We start from the raw sequence: 19,395 nt of genomic DNA, 5'->3' as shown, positions 1-19,395 counted from the left end.
GAAACGACGGCCCAGTTGCAGAAACTTTCGCTTTGTTACGAGAAATAAATTTTACACTCGTTAATTCCTGAAACAACGGTTGAATTTCAGAAATAATTTGCTTGTTGCAGAATTTTTCCCTTCGTCTTTGTGTAACATAGGGAGGACGTGGGATAAAGAGATAGTCCAGGCAGCCATTCGATTGACTCGACCGAACGACAGCGCGTCCGACCGATGTCTAGCACGGATCAGCCGGCTGAGGGAAAGGTTTTCCCTTATACAAAGCTAGTACTTCCTCCGTTCCGAAATATAAGACATTTTAGAGTTTTGATTATAGAGTACATACGGAGTAAAATGAATGAATTTACACTCTAAAATATGACTACATACATCTGTATGTAGTATATATAGTGGAATCTTTAAAAGGTCTTATGGTATTTAGTAACGGAGGGAGTATAAAGTTAAAAAACTTATTTTGAAACGGAGGAGAGTACTATATAACATGAGTTCCATCGTAGGCACAAAGGACGTAAGTGCGGATTAGGGTGCGGAACACAGAGAATGAGAATGAGGGTGACGAGGGCTGAGCCGGTGCTCGTGCACGCTGCCGGTGACGTTCCTGCCGCCGACGAGTACTACTTCCTCTCCAACCTCGACCAGAATGTGGCAGTGCTCATGAAAACCGTGCACGTCTTCAGCCCGTCCCGCGCCGGCGAGGACGCGGCCACCGTGATCATGGGCGCCCTGGGCAGGGTGCTGGTGCACTACTATCCATTCCAGGGGAGCCTGGTGGTGAGCGCCGACGACGGGAGGCTCTCGGTGCGGAACGACCGCCGTGGCGTGCCTTTCGTCGTCGCGGACGCCGACTGCGAGCTCAAGGAGGTCGGGGACGTCCTAGTGTCGGCACCCGACGCCGCCGCGGTTCAGGGGCAGCTCGTGTTCGTCGGCCGTAGTAACTCGGAGGAGTCGTCGGGGCTGGGGGCGCCTTTACTGAGCGTGCAGGTCACCAGGTTCAGGTGCGGCGGCTTCGTGCTCGGACTCGCCATGAACCACTGCCTGGCGGACGGCGTCGCGGCGGCGGAGTTCCTCCGCTCCTGGGCCGAAATGGCCCGCGGCGTGCCCCTCTCCTCCCCGCCCTTCCTGGACCGCACCATGCTGCGCGCCAGGACGAGCCCCACGGTCGCCTTCCCGCACGAGGAGTTCGCGGAGATGGAGGACGTGTCCGGCCTCGCCGGCCTCCGCGACGAACCGCGCCTGCACCGAGCCTTCGCCATCGACGCCGGCAAGCTCGCGCGACTGAAGCGGCAGGCGTGCGCGTGCTCCACCTTCGAGGCGCTGACGGCGTTCGTCTGGCGCGCGACGTCGCGCGCCATGAGGATGCGCCCCGAGCAGAAGAGCAAGCTCATGTTCGCCGTCGACGGAAGGCGGCGCGTCGACCCGCCGCTGCCTCGCGGTTTCTGCGGGAACGCCGTCGTCTTCGCCTGCTGCGTGTCCACTGCCGGCGACCTCCTCGGCGGCCCGGTGTCGACTGCAGCCCGGTGGATCCAAGACGCCATCAGGCGCACGGACGGCGCGTTCATCCGTTCGGCCATCGACTACGTGGAAGTCGCCGGTGGCCGGGCGCCGTCGATGACAGCGACGACGCTGGTCACGGCGTGGAACCGTCTTGGGTTCCACACGGCCGATTTCGGGTGGGGCGGGCCCGCACGGTCTGGCCCAGCGGAGCTACCGCGCGGGGAAGTGGTCATGTTCATGCGGGACGTGCGTGACAGCAGCATCGTGGTGCTTCTTGGCCTGCCGCAGTCGTGCATGCACGAGTTCCAGGAGATGGTAGATTTGATCTGAAGCTTTGGCCATTTTAGCCGCTCATTCATAATGCGAACTACTCCCTCCGTGTATGAAAATATAAGACTGTTTTTGTACTTCAATTTGAAGTGCAAAAACATCTTAGAGGTAGTACTCCCTCCGTTTGTAAATATAAGACATTTTAAAGGTTTCACTATGGACTTACATACGAAGCAAAATGTATGAATGTACACTCTAAAATGTATCTATATACATCCCTATGTGGTCCATAGTGAAATCACTACAAGGCCTTATATTTAGGAACAGAGGGAGTAGATGTGTATGCATGGTGTCTCAATATCAGCATTGCGGCTGATGAGCAAAATATTATTGGTAACTTTCATGACCAAACGTGTATCGTACAAATACAAGGCAGATTTTAACGATAACAATTATTGAGATGTGAAGTTATCAACAGCACAAGTAGAAAAATCACTCGAACACTAGCTTACATCTGCCTGCTACTATGTGTGCATTTCTTCCATGTGTTTCTTTCTCTATTCACACCCCAAGCAACATCCATGTGTCCTCGTGGTGATGCAGCAGTGTAGCATATTCTTCCTGGGGGATGCTCATCAGTTGACAGTTTGACGGAACAACCTGCTAATTTGGTGAATTAATATACACAATGCAAACATGTGGATGCTAAGACCCGATACCAGCAACTCCCTTGGCTTGCGCTGCCGCTTGTTGTGCTGCCGCGGCGGCAGCCGCTGCCGCCGCTGCCGCTGGAGATGGGGGTGAAGCTGGCGCCTTCTGTGGGGCTTCAACAGCATGACCCTGCTGCGGCTGTTTGTTATCTACTTGGGCCAACAAGTTCTTTATTTGGGTTCCGCTCATGGTCTCATGCTCAAGAAGTGCATTGGCTAGAGCATGGAGTTCCTTGTTGTGTTTGGTGAGGATAGCCTTTGCATTGTTGTATGCTCTCTCCAAGAAATTCTTCACCTCCTCCTCAATTAGAAGCCTCGTTTCTGAGCTCATAGTCTTTCCGTCATCTTCATAGTTGTACGAAACAAGACCCACCTGCTTGCTCATACCATACTGGGTAACCATTGCCCTTGCCATCAAAGTTGCTTGCTCAAAGTCGGATGAAGCACCAGATGTCACCTCGCTATCCCCAAATATAAGCTCCTCTGCCACCCGTCCTCCCATGCACACATCCAATCTTGCTAGCATCTGTTTCCTTGACACACTAGTCTCGTCTTTGTCAGGGAGTTGAGCCACCATCCCAAGGGCCATCCCCCTGGGCACGATGGTAGCTTTGTGGACAGGGTGCGCACCATCAGTGTGCATGGCAACAAGGGCATGCCCTCCTTCATGGTATGCTGTCAGTTTCCTGCACTCATCAGAGATAACTGCTGACTTGCGCTCACTACCCATCATGATCCGGTCCTTGGCATACTCAAGATCATTCATGCTAACGGATTTTGCACCATCCATGGCAGCCCTAAGAGCAGCCACATTCACCAAGTTAGCAAGGTCGGCACCTGAAAATCCCGGTGTTCCCCTGGCGATGATCATCAAATCCACATCATCACCCTTTAAAACCTGCAATTATGTGCAAAGGGATATGAGATCACATTTTAATACTGATAGCATGCCAACAAAAATTCCCAAAATTACCTTTGACATGTGGGCCTCTAAGATTTGACGTCTGCCCTCAACATCTGGATTGGGAACAACAATATGACGATCAAAGCGCCCAGGTCTGACTAGTGCTTTATCTAATGACTCAGGGAAGTTAGTTGCAGCGATGACGATTATCCCCTCATTCTGCTTAAAGCCATCCAGCTCAACAAGCAACTGATTCAAGGTCATCTTCATATACTGCTGATCCTTTGGATTTCTACTCCCACCAATTGCGTCGATTTCATCAATAAATATGATACAAGGCGATCGTTTTTTTGCTGCAGCAAAAAGATCCCTCACTCTTCTAGCTCCCACGCCTACAAACATCTCCTCAAACTCACTACCACTGCACGAGAAAAAAGGGACGCTGGCTTCCCCAGCAATAGCCCTCGCTAACATGGTCTTGCCAGTGCCAGGAGGGCCAACAAGCAGAACACCTTTTGGCAGTTTTCCCCCAAGACGTGTAAAACGCTGCAAAACATTAAGGCCACTTATGAATATCAAATTAAGCAGATATAATACCAACAATGGAGGACTGGAGATAGCAAGGATACACAAAAACAGTGGCTAACAACTGATTTCTACCCCACAAAATGTGAACTACTCCCTCCGAACCACAATATAAGACGTTTTTGTAAGCTAAACAGCTTACGAAAACGTTTTATATTGTGGGACGGAGGGAGTACATAACTTAGCATTGAGAAAGCCATTCAGCTGAGGACAAACAAATTGGACAGACATAAAGCACAACACTAAGAAGACAACAAGACTATTCAAATGAGTTACAGAACAAAAAACAAAATAGTTCACTTCAAAAGTTGAATGTAATGTGAAGCAGTCCACAATATGACTAGGCAAAAGTTCATCCATAGCACCGGCAATTAAACCTATTCAGTTGTCAATGGCTTATTGCTAAAAAGAGTAGCTGGTAGAAGCACTGCTAAATGGAAAAATAGTAAAGAGTTTACCTTTGGATCTCGAAGGTAGTGAACTATTTCCTCGAGCTCAGCTTTGGCTTCATCAACACCTTTTACATCACTAAATTTCGTACTAGATTCCATGCTTGGTTGAACCTCTTCGTTTAGACCAAGGCCTACAATCATTTTATCAAAAAATATTACTGGGATGAAGTCCAATTTGGAATTAGGAGATTAGTCTTTCAGATCGTTGAGAAAACCAAACCTTTGCTGATTCCTCTATCCTCAATGAGAGCCCCGATGCCCGAAATTAAAAGGAAAGTCAGTGCAATGCTTCGGAAGGTGCGCCAAAGCTGATCCTTAAATTGACCTGTTTCTGCTGTAACCATGTGAATAGGCGCATTCGCAGTGCCAATAATTCCATCTTTTGTCACTTGACCAGCACTCTTTAATGCCGGCACGCTACCAAGGCTTCCTTCTGCCCTTTCTGAAGCAGCAAGACCTAACAGGTATTCCATGCACGATATTTAAGCCAAGTAATAAGAAAATTAGTCATTATGGAATGATGCTCAAGCTCCATCAGATGGAATGTAACTGTAAATTCACTTCCACAGAAAACTGAAACAGCCTTAACCAACGACAGATCAACCTAAACTATAGAAGGTAAAATAAAATAGTAGGGCAAGAATAATGCTTGTTCTAGTTGTTAGTTTCTGTATGGGTTTTTATTATTTCACCTTGCAGATTTGCAGCAAACGCGTCTGCTTCCAATGGAACATTACCAATTTTGTGAAAAACAATATTTTATTAGTAATATATCTCAGTACAGCCCTGAGCTACTAGAGTAATATACAGTGCAACATAATTGTAAACTAGCAACACATAGTACAAGGTTATCATTTATCTAACTGTAGTACAAGTGACTGATAGTCCCCGAGCCATAAAGAAAAACAAATTAAAGTAATCAACAGTTTAGGACTAGGGTACATGATATAATAACATATATATGCTATAGACAAGAAGTATATATGAACAATTACCAATCATGCTTGAACCATGCCCCACAAAGCAGCTAAATTAGAACAACCTATTGAACGCAGCAAAGTAAGGTACTTTGAGGATATAGATACCTCTTTGCAATGTTTTTAGCAAGGTGCTATCATCCAACCTATCAACCTTTACAAGAGCTTTTACATATTCAGATAGTGCTGAAGGATTCGAACGCAACAAAGGCTGGCTTTCAAATATTTTTATCACACGCTCTGGGTCACTTCTGTATATCTCTTTTAGCATAGAAGCTTCACTTTGGGAGCCCAGGTCTCGCATGCTGCGTGAAAGGCCACCAAAATAGCTCGAATGATACCTCTCATGTAAGTTCCTGAGTGCACCACCTGCATTGATCATCCCCAGCACAAAAAAATGGTAAAAGAATTATCCCCCAGAGCAATGGCAACAATAACACTAACTACAGAATAAAAATAAATAAACCATAATGGCCCTCAAGGCCTGCTTTAATGCAACTTCATAAAAGGTAAGAAGGCGCAGACAGCTAAAGATATATGTTTAATACGCAGATACAGACACTCACATTTTTAATAAATTTAAAAGCTGCAAATGCCACGCTGTTAGTGATAGGAATAGAATCCCTACCAGACCTAGATCGCAGGTTATATGGGTGGAAGGGTGGCTGGCGTGGTGATGGGCACGTCTACCGGCGGCGAGGCGCCGTTGTCGCGCGCGAGAGAGAGAATACGGGTGGCTAGGGTTAGGGCGCCGGCTCCTGCTAGGAGCCGATCAAATAGATTGATTCTGCTTAACCTCAAACGGTGTCTCTTACATGAGTATATATCTTCTAGGCTAGGAGATATAATAAACTGGGGTAAGCCCCTAATACCATAAGATAACTGGGCCAGCTTGCTTTAACTGGGCCTTCTCGGGGTATAATGTAAACCGGTTATGCTCCGGGTATAATGTAAACCGGTCATAACATCTCTCCCCGCCTGCGCAAACAGCTCGAGGGCGAGCTGGAAGTCTGGAAAATGCTTGCGGAACTCCTCAAGGGTCTGCCAAGTAGTGTCCTCCTCCGGAAAACCGTGCCACTGGATCAAGAGGCGCCACACACCACGGCTTTGCTGGACCTTCAACACCTGAGCTGGATCTGGAAGTAGACGGCCGTCGGAGGTCGGAGGAAGATCCGGTCCAGTCACCGGCGGCTCCCCATGGAACGGCTTCGACAAGCCCACATGAAAGACATCGTGGATGCGGGCACCAGGTGGAAGCTGAAGGCGGTAGGCGACGCTACCGATGCGTTCCAACATAGCGAGGACCTAGCTTGCGCTTGGCGCAAGGGTCAAGTGACTGTGTAGTATGGTGGAGAAGCCGCAGCCACACCCAATCGCCCACCGCAAACTCGGCCTCGCAATGGTGAGCGTCATGGTACTTCTTGGACAGCTGTTGGGCCTGCAGAAGACGCTGCCGTCTTCAGCAAGGATGACATCGCGGTTGTGAAGAAGGGCCCCCGCCGCCTCAGTCCGGACCGTCCCTAGTTGGAGCGGCAGGATGGGTGGAGGAGGCCGACCATAGACCACCTCAAAGGGGGTGGCATGCAGGGCGGGGTGGTAAGAGGTGTTGTAGCAGTACTCCGCCCACGAAAGCCAGTCCACCCAAGCTCGTGGGCGATCACCTGTAACGCAGCGTAAGTACATAGCAATCACCTTGTTGACGACCTCTGGTTGGCCGTCGGTCTAGGGATGAAAAGTCGTGCTCAAGCGCAACTTGACGCCGGCCAGCTGAAAAAGATCTCGCCAAACATGGCCGGTGAACCACGGTCGCTGACGACCGAAGAAGGAAACCCGTGGAGGCGGACGATGCCATCGAAGAAGGCCCGCGCGTCGGAGGTGGTGGTGTAGGGATGGCCGAGCGCAATAAAATGCGCATACTTGGAGAAACGGTCCACCACCGTGAGGATGACGGACTTGCTGCCCACCTTGGGAAGGCCCTCGATAAAATCCATGGAGATGTCGGCCCACACCTGTGAGGGCACGTCAAGGGGCTGTAGCAGGTCGGTCGGCTGCAATGTCTCCGTCTTGCGCTGGCATGTTACACAAGACCGCACCCAGTCTCGCACCAACGCACGGTCCCCCGGAAGATAGAAATCGGCGCGGAGTCGATGGAGCGTCTTCTGCACCCCCTCGTGGCCCGCTGAGTGAGCCAACAGAATAGCCTGATGACGGAGATCGTCGTGATCGGACACAAAGAGGCGCCGGCCGTGGAGAAGTAACCCGTCATCCGGTCACCACGATGCCGGCAAATCGCCCTCGTCGAGTCGCTGCCGAAGAAGCTGAGCATCAGCGGCCGTCGCAGTGGCTCTATGAATGTCGTTGATGAAGGCGAACGAGGGCCCAGAGCGGATGCAAAGTGCAGTGCCCTCGGTGTCTGTGACGCCCTCGTCGTGCTCGGCGTCGCGGCGGGACAAGGCGTTCGCCACGATGTTGAGGCGGCCAGGCCGGTACTCAATCGTGAAGTCGTGACCGAAGAGCTTGCTGATCCACTGGTGCTGCGGAATGGTGGAGAGGCGCTGATCTGGTAGAAATTTCAGGCTGTAGTGGTCTGTGCGAATCAGGAAGTGTCGTCCCCAGAGATACAGCCGCCAGTAGCGCACAGCCTGTACCAAACCGATGAGCTCCCGCTCGTAGGCCGCAAGCTTGTGGTGACGAGCGGCGAATGGTCGGCTGAAGAAGGCGAGTGGTCCCGTGCCCTGGTGGAGTACAACGCCGAAGCCCATGCCCAAAGCATCGCAGTCAACCATGAACTGTTGCTCAAAATCCGGCATCTGGAGGACCGGTCCTGTGGTAAGAGCCTCCTTAAGCGACTGGAAAGCGGCAGTTGCCTCATCATCCTAGGAGAAAGCGTCGCGGCGCATCAGCCGGGTGAGCGGCGCGGTGAGAAGGCCGAACTCCTGGATGAACTTCCAGTAGTAGCCGGCCAGGCCCAAGAATCCACGGATGGCCCGCGGCAAGTGCGGCGTCGGCCAAGACGCGATAGCCGTGATCTTGTCGGCATCCATGGTAACTCCCTCTGCCGAAATGACGTGGCCGAGATAAGCGACGAATGTCGTGTCAAACGAGCACTTAGGGCGCTTGAGGTGCAATTGATGCGCCCGAAGCTCGTTGAAGATAATGGCGACGTGTTGCAAGTGCTCCGCCCAAGAGGAGTTGTAGATGAGAATATCATCGAAGAAAACAAGCACAAACCGCCGTAAGTAGGGTCGGAGGACGTCGTTCATCAAGGCCTGGAATGTCCCGGTGCATTGGAGAGGCCGAAAGGCATCACCAAAAACTCAAAGTGGCCGTGATGGATGCGAAAGGTCGTCTTCGCGATGTCGTCCGGGTGCATCCGAACCTGGTGATAGCCAGAACGCAAGTCGAGCTTAGTGAAGAAGCGTGCCCCGTGAAGCTCGTCTAGGAGCTCCTCCACTACTGGTATGGGAAATTTGTCCTTCGACGTCTTGGCGTTGAGAGCACGGTAGTCGATGCAAAAACGCCACGAGCCGTCGGCCTTGCGAACAAGGAGCAACGGTGCCGAGAACGGCGAAGTAGAAATCTGGATGATGCCCAAGGTGAGGATGAGTGTGCACTGTCGTTTCAGCTCGTCCTTCTGCAGCTGTGGGTAGCGATATGGTCGTACGGCGACAGGTGTTGTACCCGGAAGGAGGTGAATGCGACGATCGCAGACCCGGGCGGGCGGAATACCCTAGGGCTCGTCGAAAATGTCGTTGTGTTGCTGCAGGATATGAGCCAACAGGGGCGACTCTGGGTCTGCGACCAACAACTGTGGTTGGGGAGCTGTTGGGGCAGCGCCACCCTCGCCCTTCCACTACACTTCGCGGCCCAGACGCCAGAAAGTCATGGTCAGGGCGGCGAAGTCCCAAAGGATAGGACCTAGGGTCCACAAAAAGTCGACGCCGAGGATGAAGTCGAAGCAGCCCAAGTCGATGCCCACGCATGTGATGGCGAAGTGTTCGTCGCCGATGACGATGGGAACCTGCCGCGCAATCCTGTTGCAGTGAAGGCGGTCACCGTTAGCCACGGTAACCCGGAGTTGCTCTCCGCCCGTCGGCTGGAGTGCCAGACGACGCATGGTAGCCTCGAGCAGGAAGTTGTGTGTAGAGCCCGTGTCCAGGAGAGCTAGGAGGCGCTCCCCATTGACCGTCACCGACAGCAGCATAGTTTTCTCCGCTCGTATACCTGCGAGGGCATGGAGGGAGACCACGAGGGCGGTGGCTGAAGCACGGCCTCCTCGACGTAGAAGAGTCGCGGGCAGATGTGGCCCTGTACGTAGGGCTCGTCGCAGTTGAAGCAGGGACCTTGACGGCGACGCTCGAGTTGCTCGGCCGAGGTGAGCCGACGGGACGGTCGAGTCGCGGCCGTGGCAGGGGACCCTGCTGCCGCCTGGGCCGGTCGGCTGGGCGCGGACACGGCCGCCCGAAGGGGTGGGCCAGGGGCCCGGGCCGGGAACGCCTGCTGGCATGGCCACCGCACGACGCTCGAATGCACGGGCGTAGCACATGGCCGTCTGGAGGTCCTGCGGTCCGCGCATCTCGACGTCCACGCGGATGTGGTCGGAGAGGCCACTGACAAATAGTTCGGCTCGTTGGAGAGCCGAGAGGCCGGGGCGTGGCAGGCCAGTGCCTGGAAGCGCTCGGCAAAATCCTACACCAAGGAGAGGAACGAAAGGCGCCTCAGTTCCGCCAGCCGGCTTCCGCGGACGGGTGGCCCGAACCGTAGGAGGCACAGGTCGCGGAAGCATTCCATGGCAGCATCCCGCCCTCGCCTTGTTCGAGGGCGTAGAACCACGTCTGAGCAGCGCCCCGGAGATGGTACGAGGCGATCCAGGTGCGGTCGGACGCGAGCGTGCATTGCCCCTTGAAGAATTGGTCGCACTGGTTGAGCCAATTCAGGGGGTCCCCGGATCCGTCGTAGGTGGCGAACTCCAGCTTGGAGAAACGCAACGGGGGATGGCCGTAGCCCACGGACATGGACGTCTCGTCGGCGCGGAGCAGTGCAGATGACGGGCCAGGAAGGCGCGCTTCAGTGTTCGCCGTGGAACAAGGGCCCGTCCACGTCGGCGTAGGGACCTGCAGTCTCGGAGGGGCCGGCGAGCGGCCCGGTCAGGTGCGCCGCGGCCGGTGGTGGAATAGAGGGCTAACCCGGGCCTGTCGTGTAGACCGGCTCGGCGAGCCATGCAGGCAGTGGTGACGGCGACGAGGGGAACCGCACCTCCTGGATGGGCACGCCCGGAGTCGGCGGCGGCCCGCTTTGCGTCGAGGTCGTCCCCTGATGCGGCGCCGCCGATAGGGACAGAGGAGGCGCCACGTTGGGGAAGAAGGAAGTGGCCGGCTGCGGCGGCGCGTAGGGCCCTGCGAGGAGGGCGCGGATGCCCGCAACAGCATGTCCTAGCTCCAGTAATGTGGCGGTCATCTCCGTCGGGATGAGGACGAAGCCGGCCGAGATCGGCGAAGGCCAGGCGGGCGCGGGAAGCGGCCCGGTCAAGGTCGGCGTGGCGGCCGAGGTGGTCAGCGGTGGCGTGGTGGTGGTGTGCGGCGGAAGGTTGGGAGTGGGCGGAGGTGCAGACATGGTCGATCTTGAGCTAGCAGATACCAAGTTGATAGGAATAGGATCCTTACCAGACCCAGGGCCGGCCCTGAGGGGGGCAAGGGGGGCGGCCGCCCCGGGCCCCCAAATTGGAGGGGCCCCCGTATGTATATCTCTACGCACTAGGCCTCCAATGTATAACACGGTAACAAATATTCACGTACTCATTGGGCGAGATGAAGCACCTGGCGTATATTCCGTAACACACGCATTGACTGGGCGAGATCCACTACCTTGGAGCGAGGCGTCGCGTAGGTATCACCCCTCATTTTCAACTCCCATCCAGACGCGGTGGATGAATCGGGATGCCCGGCCACAAGAGATGCCGCTGCGCGCCGGAGCTCGGCGGCGGACCGATGCTGCGTTCTTCAGTGAAGGCGAGTGTTGCCGGCCGATCGAGTCTTCCGCTGTTTGTATTACTAACCTTCAGTTTCTGTGATTTATAGTGATGTTTTCTTTGTGATGGAGGATTAGTAGTGATGTTGTCATGATTCAGATGTGAAAGAGATCAAGACAAAGAGCGAGGTCTGGATTATCATGGCAGATTTTTTTTCCAATGAACTGAATGATGACAACACAAATGGGGTAAATAACTGTTGATTTACTCATTCACACAACTAGGTAAGAATAAATTTGCACTATGATGGCACTGCTGGTATACTTTTTGAAGATACGAAGGGATTTTTTTACCTCACCCATAAGGCCGATATGTTCTTTTATCATAATTTGTATTCAAAGTAACAAAATCCAAGAACTAAAAATATGCGTTGCAACTCAGCATTTTGAACAGAAATTTCATGTAAGAGTATTCATGGAGTCACATGTCCAGTGGCAGAGTTAGAAAAATCTAAGTGGCCAGCTACTATTTTTCTCTGAATCTATGCCTGTTCAGAAAAAAAAATCTTCACAAATATTTCAAAGTTGACCACCCCCTCCCAAATCAACATAGCTCCGCAGTTGCACATGTCTATGAACCTTTTTCTACCCAATATATACTCCTATAGTTGCAATACAAGCCTCACAATAAGCATCGCTATGCATTTCCAAGAATACACATGCACATTTTTCTACTTCCTTTATACTCCCCCAGTCCGGAATTACTTATCGCAAAAATTGATAAGAATGGATGTATCCAGAACTAAAATACATCTATATACATCCATTTCGCCGACAAGTATTTCCGGACCAAGGGAGTATGCCATTGTTTCGTTGTTTATGTTGAGGGCCTCTGACTTTAGTTTCGCTCCGGGTCCCCGAATTCTCAGGACCGGCCCTGACCAGACCTAGATCGCAGGTTATATGGGTGGAAGGGTGGCTGGCGTGGTGATGGGCGCAGCTGTCGGCGGCGAGGCGCCGTTGTCGCACGAGAGAGAGAATAGGGGTGGCTAGGGTTAGGGCGCCGGCTCCTGCTAGGAGCCGATCAAATAGATTGATTCTGCTTAACCTCACACGGTGTCTCTTACATGAGTATATATAATCTCTTCTAGGCTAGGAGATATAATAAACTGGGCTAAGCCCCTAATACTATAAGATAACTGGGCCAGCTCCGGGTATAATATAAACCGGTCATAACAGTTAGATTATTAAACAATAGAGTAGAGACGGTTACAATTTGAGCCAAGATGGCGTCGTTGTACAAAGACCGTGTACCTGCACTGATGTCACTTCTAAGTAACCTCAGAGGAGAGGAGGCTGCCAACTCATTATAGATTGCATATGCTGATTGGTTCCTTGCAGCCTGCAATAAAAAAATGTATACCTGAATTAAGTCTTGCATACACATAAATACATACGGCAACAAGAACAGCAGAAGACAAAATAGCTGAGCAAATTATTCGAATGGAAGGAACAAATGTGAGCCATTCGGCTTGGTCAGGGATCCAGGAAGTAGAAACTCGGTCATGCCTTCAAATCCCCAATCCATGAACCCTAAACAACTTCCCTGAATTCCCCATCCTACACAGCTGTGTACACGGCAAGCTCAACCACCACCTCCAGCAGCAATGCTACCTGCAAGAGGGGCCCTTGGGCAGCACGGAGCCATCGAGAACTGAGTGAAAAGCAAGATTTAGATCTGGAGAGGCTCACCCTCATCCGCATCCGACACATGGCGAATTGATCAATTGAAGCTGCTGATACTAGATAAGGCCAAGCCAGAGCTGTTGAGCCTCGTTATTGTGTGTGGTTCTTGATTAGCTATCATATTGCGATTTTTTTCTGATGTGATCGAAGGGAATGGGTATTTTGGGCACAGTGGGGGACCTGATTGGGTTTTGCATGAAAAAAATTGTTGGCATATTTGAAGATATCTTGGTAGATTATTATTATCGATGCATGTACATGTTCTTCCTACCCATCATCAACAAAGGTGGCGGAGCAAATCACATTGGTCAAAGACAGAGTTACTCAAGCACGGCAGTGGTAGAGAAAGAAAGAAAGAACAGAGTGCTGCAACATGTGAAACTAAGAGCAAACATAGCTTACCAGGTGGAATTAAGCTATATCAATTATATGTTAATTATGACTTGGTACAAGAGTACTTTCTGGAATAATTACAAGTGCTTAGCTTTTGGCCTGGGGTTTGGTTGAATCCTGGCTCTGCCGCTATTTAGGGCTCCTTTGATTCAAAGGAATTCCATAGGACTTTTGGAGGGTTAGAATCCACAGGATTTTTCCTACGTTTGTCGTTTGATTCACAGGATTGAATCCTATAGAATTTTTTCCTATGGAACCAAGTGTGCTACATTTCATTGGAAATCAAACATCCACTCCAACTATATTTCTTTCTGAAGTCTAAACTATCTCCATGCTCAAGCATATCAATACACGCTAAACTACCTTTTCTGGTCGAATCCTGACTCCACCACTGTCAACCATAAATATTTCTGATACATCTCCATGCTCAAACATAGCAATACATACTACACGACTTTTTCCAGCATACTGATACCGCATACCTAGACAACTGACACAAGCCGGTTCGGACTTAAATTTACCAATACCTACAAATTCGTCAAAGCAATCTGATAAGTTTTGATATAAAAGAGAATTCATTACACTCTTGTACTTTTAACGGATTAACTAACCTGAAATCCACAAGCATCCAAGATAGAAGGGATAACGTTTATAAGGTCACAACTAGAATTAGCAGTCTTATCGTCTAATACAACATGCACACGGAGGCGAAGCTCTGAAGTCTAATGGAACCACGGCTACATCCCTCCCTCCCTCCTATCCCATCACAACCGCGCGCCCCGCGAAAGGAGAAGTAAGGACGAAGAAAAGCAAGAAGAAAGCTAATAGAAAACACACCTGGGAGAGGACGCGCCGCCACGCCATGGCCCCCAAATCCCAAATCCGCCGCCGCCTCTCCCGACGAGATCCCGAGTTCCAAGCAAGCAGAAACGCGGAAGGATTGGATTAGATTGGGTTGTAGTAGAGGTACATAGGAACGGACTAGTGCTAACGCGAGGCTGAGAGGGACGGCGCCGCGGAGGCGAAAGATTCAGCTGCGTCGTGGTATGCCGCGGCGGGCGGGAGGAAGCGGCGCGAGGAAATAGCCCACGTCACGAGGCGCAAGGGAGACAAGTCCTCAGATTTCTCTTTTCTCTTCTTCGCTCATGGGAGGCGGAGGCCGGCAAAATTAAAAAAAATTGACCCCTCGGACCAAAGAACTTATGAAATGAACCCTAACGTAAAATATTTCACTCGTGTGATTCATTTGCGTGGTGCCCGACACCTAGGCGGCACACTACACTGTGTGACGCCTAAGCCGTCGGCGCCACACGCCCTGACCACCTGACAGAGAGGGCCCACCCCCCACCCAGTGTGACACCTAAGCCTCAGGCGTCGCAAATTGTAATGTGTGGCGCCGAATGCTTAGGCGTCACACGTTGATTTATACAGCCACGGGTCAGCCCCCCTCCCCACCCCCTCCTCATTCCCCATTCAAACCGGCGGCGGCTGGCTCATCTCCAAGTCCGAATCCCCTCCCCCACCCCCTTCATATCTGGTGATTTCTTTCGTGGATTGATCCCCCAAGCTTGGCTACGAGGTAATCTCTTTCGTTTCCCATCTCTCTATCCAAATGAATTGGTTTTTGTTTGAAGATGGGTAGATTCATATGAGTAGATGAGTAAATTCATATGAGTAGTTAGGATATGAGTAGATTCATATGAGTACATTCATATGAGTAGTTAGGATATGAGTAGATTCATATGAGTAGTTAGAATATGAGTAATATGTAAATGAGTGGATTAGTAGATGAGTAGATTCATATGAGTATTTTTTTGAATATGAGTACATTCATAAGTTTTTTTGTGATATGTAGGATGGTGTGGCTTTTGAATGATGTTTATGACGTTGAACACTGGACCTATTTGATGTCGGAGAAGAAAATGATAAGTAGATCATATGTTAAAAAATCATGTATTTAATAAGATGAAAATGTAATGATATCACTCACTTCTATCTGTTTGCAGGAGTTTATACCCTTGAAGATCCGGTCTCACGGGGCATCGACTGTAATGCAGTACGATGAGCGGTACACATCATACATCAAGATGACAACACTCCTTTCATTCATTCAGCTTGTGAGTCGGTCAACGTCCAATCTGAACGTTGCGGCAGTCACTGCACTTATTGATCGGTGGAGGCCGGAGACTCATAGTTTTCACCTCCGGACCGGAGAGATGACAGTGACTCTTCAAGATGTTTCCATGATCACCGCACTTCCGATCGAGGGGAAGCCTCTTTACATGAGCACTGATTCCGAGGGATAGCGGCAACAAATGGAGGCCCTTATTGGTATGTCGCCTCCAGAGCCGGAGGTAGAAGATGGAGGGAAGAAAGATAGAGTCCCGGCCGGCGCTCCTTTCACTTGGACTGCCGCCAACTTTGCTCATTGTCCTCAGGACGCAGATGACAAGGTGATCCAGACGTATGCTCGCGTGTACATGTGGTATGTCATCTCTAGGACTATCTTCGCTGACGGCACTGGCAAGAATGCTCCATGGATGTGGCTGAAGGCATTGACTATTTTCGACAACAAGTTCAGTTGGGGCTCGGCCGCACTGGCTTACTTGTATCGGTAGGTAATAAATTGTTAATAGTAAGTACTCTCTGTTATACTTTTCTGCTAAACTGATGCATGTTTGTTGTTACTTGTAGTTGGACGATGCTTGTCGCAGGTCCACAAAGGACGATGGAGTTGGTGGTTGTATGCTCCTACTTTCGATATGGAGCTGGGAACGCCTTTTTGTTGGACGCCCTAAAACTGCAAAGTGGAATACCTGGGATGACCACGACAACCCTGTACGGCTTCCTACGTGGGCTTACAAGTGGGACGTGGTATCGGAGGTGGCAAGCGAAGTGAATCTATTGTATAAGCAATACACCAACGAGATGGATTCGCTTACCGCCGAGCAGGTAAGATGGTTTCAGAGTTGACTCCCAGCTTTTGTTGTGAGTAAAATGAATTGTGCCTTTTATGTTGTGTTGTAGGTGGAATGGCAGCCATATGGTGTCGGGCCAAACTTTGGTGATGCACACACGTTCCAGCTCAATCCAATATGCCTGAGGAAAAACATCTTTGGCTAATGCGTTGTCCCCTTATATGCAATTGGGCGGTTGAGTTTCATCTCCCGCATCGTGTGGTGCATCAATTTGGGTTGTTTCAGCCACACCCGCCGGAGTGGGTGGACACCGACACACAGCTTCACAGGTAACAAAATCATGCACAATAAAGAACTACTGATGGGTTTTGTTTTTAGTGTTGAGCGAGCTACTGATGGGTTTTGTAAAAAGCAGGTTGGATAGGAGGAGGCAGTGAAAGATCAAGGATTGGCATAAGCATCATAAGAATTATGTCATCATGTTCGAGCAAAGTGTGCAGACAGCTACTGATACGTCTCCAACGTATCTATAATTTTTGATGGTTTCATGCTATTATCTTGTCAAACTTTGGATGTTTCGCATGCCTTTTATATATTTTTTGGGACTAACTTATTAACTTAGTGTCAAGTACCAGTTCCTGTATTTTCCATGTTTTTGACCCCTTTCAGAGGGATTTTGAAACGGAGTCCAAACGAAAGAAAATCCCCAAAAAGATTTTTTTGGAACGGAAGAAGATCGGGGAGCTTGGAAGCCAAGGCAGGGCCCCACAAGCCTCCACCCTGCGGCCAGGGGGTGGCCGCGCCATCCAGGCTTGTGGGCCCCCTGGACGCCCTATGCCCTAGGACTTTTGCCTATATATTCCCATAAATTCCAGAAAAAATCAGGAGATCATCTAAATCACTTTTCCGCCGCCGCAAGCTTCTGTCTCCGCAAGATCCCATCTCGGGCACGTTCTGGTGCCTTGCCGGAGGGGGATTCGGACACGGAGGGCTTCTTCATCAACACCATGACCTCTTCGATGATGCGTGAGTAGTTCACCATAGACCTACGGGTCCATGGTTAGTAACTAGATGGCTTCCTCTCTCTCTTGGATCATCAATACATGGTTCTCCATGATCTTCATGGAGATCTATCCGATGTAATCTTCTTTTGCGGTGTGTTTGTCGAGATCCGATGAATTGTGGATTTATGATCAGATTATCTATGAATCTTATTTGAGTTTCTTCTGATCTCTCTTATGCATGATTTCATATCATTGTAATTCTCTTCGAGTTGTGGGTTTTGTCTGGCCAACTAGATATATGATTCTTGCAATGGGAGAAGTGCTTGGTTTTGGGTTCATACCATGCGGTGACCTCACCCAGTGACAGAAGGGGTAGCGAGGCATGCATCGTGTTGTTGCCATCAAGGGTAAAAAGATGGGGTTTTCATCATTGGTTTGAGATTATCCCTCTACATCATGTCATCTTGCTTAAAGCGTTACTCTGTTTGTCATGAACTCAATACACTAGATGCATGCTGGATAACGGTCGATGTGTGGAGTAATAGTAGTTGATGCAGAAAGTATCGGTCTACTTGTCTCGGACGTGATGCATATATGTATGATCATTGCCTTAGATATCGTCATGACTTTGCGCGGTTCTATCAATTGCTTGACAGTAATTTGTTCACCCACCGTAATACTTTCTATTTTGAGAGAAGCCTCTAGTGAACACTATGGCACCCAGGGTCTACTCCACACCATATTTCCAGCCTTACATTTTTTACTTTGTTGCACTTTCCGCCTTCAGATCTCACTTTGCAAACAATCTTGAAGGGATTGACAACCCCTTTGAAGCGTTGGGTGCAAGCTTGTTTGTGTTTGCGGAGGTACTCTGGACTTGACGAGACCCTCCTTCTGGATCGATACCTTGGTTCTCAAACTGAGGGAAATACTTACTGCTCATGTGCTGCATCACCCTTTCCTCTTCAAGGGAAGAACCAATGCAAGCCCAGCCTCTGTCAACGTGTCAATTTCTGGCGCTGTTGTCTGTGGGATAGCAGAAGAATTTCTGGCGCCGTTGCCGGGGAGGAAGATCAAGTGAAGAACTCATCCAACTAGGTGTCGCAAACTCATCTCTTGCATTTACTTTGTTTGCCAGTTGCCTCTCGTTTTCCTCTCCCACACTTCACCAATTTGCCTTTTTAGTTCGCCTTTTCGTTTGCCCTTTTCTCGCCTGCTCTTTGTTTGCTTGTGTGCTTGCTTGCTTGGTGAAGTCACCATGAACGAAAACACCAAACTTTGTGACTTCTCGAATACTAATAATAATGACTTTATTGTTGGGGAACGTCGCATGGGAAACAAAAAATTTCCTACGCGCACGAAGACCTATCATGGTGATGTCCATCTACGAGAGGGGATGTGTGATCTGCGTACCCTTGTAGACCGTACAGCAGAAGCGTTAAGAAACGCGGTTGATGTAGTGGAACGTCCTCACGTCCCTCGATCTGCCCCGCGAACCGTCCCGCGATCAGTCCCACGATCTAGTGCCGAACGGACGACACCTCCGCGTTCAGCACACGTACAACTCGACGATGATCTCAGCCTTCTTGATCCAGCAAGAGAGACGGAGAGGTAGAAGAGTTCTCCGGCAGCGTGACGGCGCTCCGGAGGTTGGTGATGATCTTGTCTCAGCAGGGCTCCACCCGAGCTCCGCAGAAACGCGATCTAGAGGTAAAACCGTGGAGATATGTGGTCGGGCTGCCATGGCAAAGTTGTCTCAAATCAGCCCTAAAACCCCACTATATATAGGAGGAGGAGGGGGAGACTTGCCTTGGGGTCCAAGGACTCCCAAGGGAGTCGACCGAGCCAAGGGGGAAGGTCTCCCCCTCCCAAACCGAAATCTACTTGGTTTGGAAGGTGGAGTCCTTCTTCCCTTTCCCACCTCCTTCCTTTTTTTTCTTTTCTCTTTGATTTTTCTTCTAATGCGCATAGGGCT

At 50.4% G+C, this 19,395-nt stretch overlaps 2 protein-coding genes across 2 annotated transcripts; one reads left to right on the top strand and one right to left on the bottom strand.

Moving 5' to 3' along the window:
- The first annotated feature begins 397 nt into the window (after window positions 1–397).
- On the top strand, window positions 398–2,256 carry LOC123443747 (omega-hydroxypalmitate O-feruloyl transferase-like). The gene has a single exon (XM_045120268.1). The coding sequence runs from the start codon at window positions 541–543 to the stop codon at window positions 1,822–1,824; it is 1,284 nt and encodes a 427-aa protein (XP_044976203.1). The 5' UTR covers window positions 398–540; the 3' UTR covers window positions 1,825–2,256.
- On the bottom strand, window positions 2,106–14,611 carry LOC123443746 (ATP-dependent zinc metalloprotease FTSH 5, mitochondrial). The gene is made up of 7 exons (XM_045120267.1): window positions 14,336–14,611; window positions 12,674–12,761; window positions 5,501–5,761; window positions 4,636–4,872; window positions 4,422–4,546; window positions 3,448–3,924; window positions 2,106–3,372 (listed from the first exon to the last, which is right to left on the bottom strand). Exons 1-7 carry the CDS (start codon window positions 14,360–14,362, stop codon window positions 2,470–2,472), a joined length of 2,118 nt encoding a protein of 705 aa, XP_044976202.1. The 5' UTR covers window positions 14,363–14,611; the 3' UTR covers window positions 2,106–2,469.
- Window positions 14,612–19,395: the final 4,784 nt, after the last annotated feature.

Source organism: Hordeum vulgare, chromosome 3H (assembly GCF_904849725.1).
Source record: "Hordeum vulgare subsp. vulgare chromosome 3H, MorexV3_pseudomolecules_assembly, whole genome shotgun sequence".
NCBI classification, from domain to species: Eukaryota; Viridiplantae; Streptophyta; class Magnoliopsida; order Poales; family Poaceae; genus Hordeum; species Hordeum vulgare.
This window is presented reverse-complemented; position numbering and strand designations above follow the sequence as displayed.